This window comes from Podarcis gaigeae (assembly GCF_964106915.1).
Source record: "Podarcis gaigeae genome assembly, chromosome: 13".
Classification (NCBI taxonomy): Eukaryota; Metazoa; Chordata; class Lepidosauria; order Squamata; family Lacertidae; genus Podarcis; species Podarcis gaigeae.
Window position 1 is genome coordinate 31,560,233 of NC_139689.1, and position 9,706 is coordinate 31,569,938.

The 9,706-nt window shown below is 45.5% G+C and overlaps 1 protein-coding gene across 2 annotated transcripts; it reads right to left on the reverse strand.

Moving 5' to 3' along the window:
• Positions 1-231: 231 nt before the first annotated feature.
• PSMC5 (proteasome 26S subunit, ATPase 5) lies at positions 232-9,675 on the reverse strand. 2 transcript variants are annotated; one of them, XM_083708835.1, is made up of 12 exons: positions 9,529-9,675; positions 8,276-8,347; positions 7,337-7,406; positions 6,661-6,758; positions 5,870-5,926; positions 5,445-5,675; positions 3,326-3,452; positions 2,157-2,347; positions 1,702-1,800; positions 1,437-1,547; positions 899-985; positions 232-387 (listed from the first exon to the last, which is right to left on the reverse strand). In XM_083708835.1, the coding sequence occupies exons 1-12, from the start codon at positions 9,574-9,576 to the stop codon at positions 334-336; spliced, it is 1,245 nt and encodes a 414-aa protein (XP_083564961.1). In that variant the 5' UTR covers positions 9,577-9,675; the 3' UTR covers positions 232-333. The 2 variants fall into 2 exon arrangements, with proteins under 2 accessions (XP_083564961.1, XP_083564962.1); XM_083708836.1 differs by lacking the exon at positions 9,529-9,675 and adding an exon at positions 9,193-9,416.
• Positions 9,676-9,706: the final 31 nt, after the last annotated feature.

The following is a 9,706-nucleotide window of genomic DNA, read 5'->3' on the forward strand; positions in this document are numbered from 1 at the left end:
TAACATAGCATTCAATTAAGAATGGCATTAAAGAGGCTTTTCAAATATAGCTATTTGACCTTGGGCCTTAACAGTGCTTCAACATTTTACCTTCCCACAGTCAGTGGAGTGAAATCTATTGTACCAAAAGGCAGGTCTCTGCTTCTGGGAGCTAATTTTCTGTAGACCTGGAGGAATAGATAAGTCTTTAAAATTTCTGTGCTTTCTTCTTCCTCTATTTACAAGCACAACTGTTAATATTAAGTTTTATTAAGAGGGGGGAAGGACATTGGGGTGTAAAGATTACAGTGGAAAATGAGGTCGGAATTCACTTGCTTGGATTGGGACAGCAACTTATTTCCACAGCTTCTTGATAGACATATTCTTCTCACTGTCTTTTTGCATAACCTGCCAAAGAGAAAGAACATTAGAAATAAAGTCAGAAAGGCAAAAAGGCCAGTAGCAGAGATCAAACTTCCAAGCAGTTAAATGGCTACCCGAATTCTACACAATTTAGTAACCTTTTTGTATACCATCTGTTGGACAAGATAAAGTCTCAGCTCCAATCTCACCCTGAATATATGCATTAAACTCTCATTATTCCTTCCATATCCCTCCCACAAAAATGGATGTGAGCTTTTTTTTCTTTTTGTAATGTCTACCCTGCCCTGGAACAAACCACATAGGCTTTCTCTGTAAAAGTACAGCCTTAATGTAACAAGTGACTAAACTATAAGGTCCCCACTATTACCCACACCTTCATTTAATCTCTGCAGCACCTTAGGAGAAAGGCAGTTACCTGCAAGCAAGTTCTGACATAAACACTGATGACAAGAGCAACAAAATGCAAATCCCTTACATCTTGGGCTCTTTCCACCCCAAAGAATAGCCCTTCCCTCATACCCACAGCCCACAATACCTTTGCTACAGCCATCTCAAAGTCTTCTTGAGTTACATGTACCCGCCTTTCCCTCAACGCGTACATTCCAGCTTCTGTGCACACGCCCTGCAAAACAGAAATGTAAGGGACCCACCTGAGCTGCCCCACACAAATGCCAAGAGAATATACAGCTCAGGTAGGCTTGCTTCTGCCCCACCCAAGGATAACAAAATGATAGCGATCAAAGTGGATGTATGTGAGATTAGTATATATGACTAGGTACTGAACCTCTCCACTGATGGGAAATGGTTGGTCAGGACAACCCAAGAGTATCAAAATAGTTTGAATGTGTGGGTGCACAAACCACCACAAGAGATTCCAAAATCCTTGATTTTTAAAATCTATGTCTGAAGTCCCTTCCGCTCACTGATACAAACATACAAGCCTCAGAAAGTGTTACCAATAATCTCTAGCAGGCCTTGATAATCAAATGATCCTTAATGCTGCATGTGGTAGTTAGAGAAGGGGTGCCAAACTTGGGGAGCAGAATTCTCAGACACAAAACTTGCTACTTTACCTTGACCTCAGCCCCTGAAGCCCCTGGCATCAGCTCCGCAATTTTCCGCAAATTAATTCCCCGTGTCAGGTTCATCTTGCGAGAGTGGATCTTCAAGATGTCAAGTCGAGCCTGTGGAGTGACAGGAAGGAGAGAGGAAGCAGCAGTTAAATGACAATGCAGTTTAGCAAACAGGGACTTTGGCTGCCAGGGTAAGAGAAGCTATCGAGGGAAAGCCCACTACAGGGAGAAATGCAATGGCTGTCTCCCACAAAGTCTCCGTTACCTCTTCATTTGGTGGAGGGAATTCAATTTTTCTGTCGATACGCCCAGGGCGAAGCAGGGCTGAATCCAAGATGTCTATGCGGTTGGTCGCCATGATGACCTAAACAGGACAAAAAGAGTATTTCACTAGAAGCCTATATGGAGTGTTTTGGCTAATAAATACCAGCAGATGCTACATCTATCCCCGCTTCCCATCAACAGACCACAGTAAACGTTCTTCCCCAAGCCACCTATTACTTCTCCTGCAGACGGAATCCTCTGCCTCCTCCAACCACTGGTTGGTAGCAAGGTTTCATAGCCTTAAGTGCAATCTAGGTTCAAATTATGTATTTCTTTAAAAAAAATATGCCAAGAAGAGCAACATTCTTCAAACTTCATCAATTATACAAACTACTTTCCTGTGCATAATCCACAGAATGATGGGAAAATGTGGATTCTGTTCCTTTCACAACATACCTTGATGTTCTTGGTGGCCTCAAAACCATCAAGCTGGTTGAGCAGTTCTAACATGGTGCGCTGAACCTCGCTGTCCCCACCAGAGCCACCCTCCAGACGGGAGGAGCCAATGGAATCAATCTCATCCATGAAGATAATGGAGGGAGCGTGCTCCCGGGCCATGACAAAGAGCTCACGCACCATCCGTGCACCTGCCACCAGGAAACAAGCCAAGATCCTTTAGCAATTACTGCAGTGCCCCCCCCCAAGAGCTAGATCAGCTCATCCCCCAAACATATAGCCCTATCTAAAAATGCTCCCTTACCCCTCTATCAAACACAAACCATCCTGCCAGCCCCATCTCAGAGAGCCTAGTTGCATTTTTAAGAGACGGGTACAATAGTGCTCAATCAACAGGCATACCCTGGAAAAATTATGACAAAGGGGCAACTTGATCACAGAACTGGAATCTTGCGACCAAGTAATTCTGTGCTTGGAGGACCGTAGAACTCCCATTTTCAGGCGCTGCTAAATTGTAAACAGTCTTTTTCAAGTCATCCGCCAACTGTACAGGCAGCTACCTTTTTCTAGTGGGAAAAAGTATACATGAATCCCCAGGTATGGTCTAAGGTACATGAGGTGCCACCTTACTGAAGCTAGGAAGGGCTGGGTCTCATCAGTGCCTGGATGGCTGGGTCTCCTGAGAATAACATGCACACTGCCTAATAAGGTTTGAATGGAATGCCATAGAGAGATGGACTGGGAAGTCCTAAGAGAAGTGACTCGTAATGGTTAATGTTTTATATATGTACAGTGGCACCTCGGTTTTCGAAATGTAATCCATTCTGGAAGACCGTTCGACTTCCAAAACATTCAAAACCTGAAAGTGGAAGCCTCAATACAGTAGGGAAACTCAAAACGGAAGCCGTGTAGCACATTCAGCTTCCAAAAATCGTTCGGAAACTGAAACAGTTACTTCTGGGTTTTCAGCATTTGAAAGCCAAATCATTCAACTTCTGAGATGCTCGAAAACAGAGGTTCTAGTCCATAAAAAACTTATGGAAAATGTATCATTTTAAAACTTTTTTTAAAAAGCACACTGCCTTAAATCCCAGGGTAGAATAAGGGAAGGATAAAAATGTGATAAATAATAAAAACTTTCTCTCTCCCATCCACCCCGCCTCACTCACCTTCCCCAATGAACTTCTGCACAAGCTCAGAGCCAGAGACACGGATGAACGTGCAATCAGTGTGATGAGCCACTGCTCGGGCCAGCAAAGTTTTCCCAGTCCCAGGAGGTCCATACAGCAGCACACCCTGCAATAAGTGTAACATGAGATTAGTATGGGGAGGGAACTAAACCCATTTAGTGGAGAGGAAGAGAAAGGAACTCATGGCAGCTCGTCTGACAACCTCTCTTGCAGACTGTCTAGTACCTTGATGGTGTCAGTTGGGGCGATGAAACAAAAGGTGTAGAAAATTTGCATCCTTTTGCGGGCTTTTAATACAGAGGCCTGCTTTCTACCCACCCTCCATTTGTCGTAGGCATGGAGTCCCAGGAATCTGCCTTATACCAAGACAGACCCTTCGTCTGCCTAGCCCTGAACAGTACCGTATTTTTCGCTCTATAACACGCACCTGACCATAACACGCACATTGTTTTTAGAGGAGGAAAACAAGGGAAAAAACATTCTGAATGAAACAGTGGATGTATCATTTTTGGGCTTCATGCTGTGGCCACAGACATGTGATCTGATGGTGAATTTGGGGTGATCCAATGCCAAAATCCTGAGAATTCCTGTGGATCCATGCTTTGTAACCACGTTTTTGCACAATTGCAGCCCCAGGCAACAGTGGGTGCGTGATTTTTTTGGTGCAGGCTGTAGCCATGGACATGCTATGTGATCTGATGGTGAATTTGGGGTGACCCAATGCAAAGATCCTGAGAATCCCTGTGGATCCATGCTTTGTAACCACGTTTTTGCACCATTGCAGCCCCAGGCAACAATGGGTGCGTGATTTTTTTGGTGCAGGCTGTAGCCATGGACATGCTATGTGATCTGATGGTGAATTTGGGGTGACCCAATGCAAAGATCTTGAGGATCCCTGTGGATCCATGCTTTTTAACCACGTTTTTGCACCATTGCAGCCCCAGGCAACAGTGGGTGCGTGATTTTGGGGGGGCAGGCTGTAGCCATGGACATGCTATGTGATCTGATGGTGAATTTGGGGTGACCCAATGCAAAGATCCTGAGGATCCATGTGGATCCATGCTTTTTAACCACGTTTTTGCACCATTGCAGCTCCAGGCAACAGTGGGGGCGTGATTTTGGGGGGGCAGGCTGTAGCCATGGACATGCTATGTGATCTGATGGTGAATTTGGGGTGACCCAATGCAAAGATCCTGAGGATCCATGTGGATCTATGCTTTGTAACCACATTTTAAGTGGGGAGCGAAGGAAAAACAAAGAAGGGACATTAGAGGGGTGTGCAGAGAAGCAGCTGGCTAAGAATGCAGGAGAGGGATTTAACGGGTTGGAGAAAAGAAAGGCAAAAGTTTTCCCCCACCCAAGCCAGCCAGCCATCGCTCGCTCGCGCTCTCTCTCTCTCTCTCTCTCTCTCTCCCTCCCTCCCTCCCTCCCTCCCTCCCTCCCTCCCTCTCTCTCCCTCCCCCCTCTCTCTCCCTCTCCCCCAGCAGCACCGGAGCTTGCCTGGAGGGGAGGGGCTTTCCCTGCTCTTTGTTCCGTTTCAGCAAACACAGCAACGAAACAGAGGAGGGTGGGCAGTAAGACCCTGAGGCAGAATGCAGGAAAGCAGCCGCTTCCTCTTTTCAGTTTTCCCTTCTCCGTGAAGCGCCGCGATTTGATTTTTGCCTGGCGATTTGATTTTTGCCTGATTTTTCGGCTCCAGGGACCACACATTCGCTCTATAACACACACAGACATTTCCCCTTCCTTTTTAGGAGAAAAAATCTGCGTGTTATAGAGGGAAAAATACGGTAGTTGTTTTCCCTTCTGAGACAGGCTGTTTCCCTTGAACTGGAGATGCCAGGGGCTGAACCTTGGCATTCTGAATCAAGGCACGTGCTATAGCCCCTCATACCTTTCAGATGCACCCCTCCCTAAAGAAGGCCCAGGAAATGGGGGCGACAGCAAACTGGACTGCTTCTCTTCATGTGGGATGAGTATTTCAATACTTATTTGTAGTTAATGTCAAGTGTGAGTAATCGTCTATCCATTTATCTAAAGTCTGGTCTAGTGAGAAAGCGAGGCATGATATGGTGGGGACACCACATCTCTTTTCACTTGCCTTGGGTTGAGCAATGCCCAAAGCTTCAAAAAGCTCTGGATGCTTGACGGGCAGCTCAATCACTTCCTTGATCTCTTTGATCTGCTTGTCAAGGCCGCCAATCATCTCATAAGTGGAGTCTGGCACTTTCTCCACCATCATCAATGAGACCAGGGGGTCCACCTTATTTGGCAAGATCTTGTGGAGTGTGTAGCTGTCATTCCGTAAGGCAACACGGCAGTTCGGGGTTACCTGTGTGGTATAGAGGTACATGAGATGCATGTTCCACCCTGGGTTTCCCCAGGGGCATTTAAAAGATAGAGCAAACCTAGACACAGGAAAGAAAACAGCACACATGCAAATCCAACAGAGACATAAACACCACTATTCCCATTCCGGTATTCCCATGTCTGTGGAATACCAGACATGGCCCAGCAAATACTCACATCGTTGATGTCTATGTTTTTATCCACGTCAACAACAAACTTGCCTTCAGGATGAACCTGGAATAGAGGGCCAGTTATTACCGTAAGAATCAAACACTTGCAGGATCAATGGCAAAACAAGTCCAGCCAAAGAAATCAACAGTCAACATGGCTCATAGGAAAAATATACCCACTTCCACCCGTATGGCAAAGCACTTCTAGCTTACAGTGCAAAACAACTTGAAGATATTATTGAGGAAGATTACTATTGTAAAAACAGATAAAAAAGTTTTGGAAGCCACACAGTATTCATTAAGCACCTAGATATCCAATCATTTTTGCTACTTCTGTTCAGAAACAGCAAAGTAACAGGAGAATTGAGTTGTGAACCCACGTTAAAATTCTCACCTCTACCATGAAGTAATTGGGGGCCTCAGACATGCCACTGCCTTCCAATTTCAACCTTACAGAGCTGTCCTTTTTATGCTGCTCTTCCTCCAAGGAGCTCAGAGCAGCATACCTGCATCTCTTCTCAACCCCCATTTTCTGCTCACAAATTTGTGGGGCGGAGGCTCGGGTGAGAGATGGCAACTAGCCCAAGATCACCCAATGAACTTCACAGCTAGGTTGGTATTTGAACCCATGTTCTTCCCAGTCCTAGTTTTAACACTGTGCTTTGAATATTGAAAAGTGCTATTTAAATGCCAACAGTTATTATTCCCAACTCACAATCATAGCCTGTTTGAAGGACAACCCTCCTCTACACACAGAGATGTACATATCTGATACACACATGCAGGGGGTGACCATACCTTGACAAGCACTTTCTTTTTGTCCATAGCCCTCACCACTTCACCCACGTAGGAACCTTGTTCCTGCAGAAGTTGCAACTCCTCGCGAAGCAGGCGCACTAGGGTGGTCAGAGAAAACAAAACAGCATTGGCACCAATGGAGAGGAAATCTCCCAGTTCAGCATCATCTTGGACAACTCAGGGACTGCCCCTCCCTAGAGAGGCAACATTTCCAGAAGCAAGGGAGGAAACATTTCTCGGGGGTTTTTTTTTCTCATAAAAAGAAATAAGGGAAATAAGAAAATAAGTAGCATATCTATTTCAGAACAGTCCAAAAGCTTAGTTTACCACCTTAAGGAAACAAAATGCTTTATGTACACAAAACGCTGCTGCTTTCTATTTTGATTACATTTAAAAGTATTTACATCTCAAGTTATAAATACACCCAGTGTTTGATATTTTATTTATGAGATTACATAAAGTGACCACAGATTCTTAACATAAAAGCATTACACTTTATAAAAATATAATCAGTAAAGCAAAGTTGCTTCAAATTAAGGTAGCAAACATATACTGGTTTTTGCCAGTGGGGAAAACGTGGGTGCAGGGTAGAAATAGAATTTAAAAACAAAAGCCATCAAACCTCTCCCAAAACACAAAAGCAACACTGCAGATTGCTGAACAATCCCCAACTTACCCTTAGCATTGAGTTCATTCCGCTGTGCCTGCAGCCGTCTGAGATTCTGGCTCTTATCGTTGACTATCAACTTGAAGAAGAAATGGAAAGATGACACCTCATCCCAAAATAACATAGTACCCCGCAAACTAAGGGTGTTTGCTCCCCCTACACCAGCCACCAGATAATTATTTTCACTGAGATATGAGTTGGGGCACTCTGGCTACTAGCTGGCAAACAAGGGATAATTGCATTATCTTTTCCTAAGGAGTGGAAAAGCAGCTAGCTCCAAACAGGATGTAAACACCAGACGCATGTGGTGGTTAGTGTTGGATTAAGGTCAAGGAGACTCAGGTTCAACTCCTCACTTTGCTGTGTAGCTCTCAAAGTAAGCACTGGTCAGTTACTGTCTCAGCCGGCCTATCTCACAGGGCAGGAGTGGGGCAGGGGGGAGAAGAACCACCATGTAAACTGCCTTAAGCTCACTGGAGGAAAGGTGTGAGAAAAGGGTAGCAAATACACAACTCTCCCCCCCCCCCCCCGTGTTGTCGAAGAGATCTCTCTTTTCCTTCCAAACACCTTCATTTATGTGTCATGTCTTGTCTTTTACAGTGAAGAAACAGACATACTCTGTGTGTTGAAATGTATTTGAACACACACACACCATAGCCCGGCAAACTTTTTGTCAAAACCACATTATAGAATGCATGCCTATCTTCATCCATTAATTATAAACCTGAGAGGAGGGCCTATATCTTGCCCTTAACCTAGGCACTATAGAAATAAAAAAGTGAGCCAATAAAGAGACTGGAGATCATCTAAAGATCCACTAGCCATAGTATGCCCCACATGTTAAAACAACTTGTGTGTATGAAAGTTGTGTTGTCTGCGTTTGAGAAAGGATTTAGAAAGTGAGAACTTATATTGATCCTCCCACTCCAGGAAACAAGAATATCTCACCTGTAGCTCTTCAATCTTGGAGAGGTAATACTGGCGCAGCCCAGTCCCACCTTTGCCTTCATCCAACTCCATCTGCCCGAAAGATTTGGGACAGCAAATAGAAGAAGACAAACAGATAAGCTCAAGGACAAGAGGCCCCCCAAGTTAAATTACAGCCCACTACCCAAACCATGAATTGTCACCCCTACCTTACAATTTGCTGTTTCACTCCTCTCCCCAGCCCATAAGCTAGCACACCTACTATTTAGAAACAGGCACCCTTTAACTGTTTAAAATAGGCAATAACACCCTCTCCAACACCTAGAAGTGACAGCAAGCGAGAATAGGCCTTTTCTGCGATGGCTCCCCATTTGTGGAATGCGCACCCAGACAGTCTTGCCTGGTGCCATTGTTACATATCTATAGGTGTCAGGCAAAAAAACATCCCTCTAGTCTACACCAAAGGCCTTTAGGGCTGAACACTCTATGGCCTTTAAAAAACGTGTGGGGGGGAGGGGGAGCTATGGGTCATAGTCCTTTTGATGTTTTATTGTGCTACACATTTTGTGTCTTCATCTTTCATGAAACCACCCTGCAATCTTCACGCAAAGAGGGTGGTGGTTGTTGTTTAGTTGTGTCCGAAACTTCGTGACCCCATGGACCAGAGCATGCCAGGCACTCCTGTCTTCCACTGCCTCCCGCAGTTTGTACGTTTAATAAATATCACAACCACTACTAGTACCGGTAACCTTTCACATGACATTACAAACCACCTCTCCACATTACGTGGACCCTCCCATATTATCATTTTAAGGCAGGCAAAGGAGGACACACCTTCCCCGCTTTCTAACTGTGAACAGCCCTGAGAACCCCGGGTATAGGGCGGTATATAAATTCAATTAATAATAATAACGCAGCTGAGTAGCAACTACACCCACCCAGATTGCCTTCATACCACCAAGCGCCTCTGTCGGATCAGGGGCCCTTTAACGACAGGCCACCTCCTTCCCCTGTTGCCCCGCCAACATCTCCGTCACTTTCGCAGTTAATCTGCATCCACACACAAACGAACTTCCTTCTCATTCCCCGTTTATACCCTCCACCACCACCATTTTTAACGAAAGCCTCTCCGCCATCCCTTCCCCATTTGGCCAGGCAAGTGTCAAACGGACCTCTCTTATCTCTCGCCCACTTTTACAAACAAGACACCCCCGTGAGAACAGTGAGCGAGAGCGGAGGCCGGAGTGACTCAGCACTCGCGGGAACCCGCTTACCTGCTCCGGCCCTTCAACCGCCATTTTCCCCCTCGCCGGTATCCACATTCACTAAAAGGCGCATGCGCTCACTCAACGGCGGAAGCTGCGGAAAGGAAGGCCTTCTTCCTCCTTCCGGTTGCTTGCCCTCAATCAACATGGCCGACGCTCGAGCGCGCTTCTTGGGAAAAGGAAGCCG

Coding starts and splice junctions, on each gene's coding strand:
- PSMC5 (XM_083708835.1), bottom strand. CDS start 9,576: ATGTGGATACCGGCGAGGGGGAAAATGGCGGTTGAAGGGCCGGAGCAG. Junction 7,407..8,275: donor CCAAGATTGAAGAGCTACAG/GTGAGATATTCT, acceptor TTCTTCTTCAAG/TTGATAGTCAACGATAAGAG. Junction 1,801..2,156: donor AGGCCACCAAGAACATCAAG/GTATGTTGTGAA, acceptor TGTCCTGTTTAG/GTCATCATGGCGACCAACCG.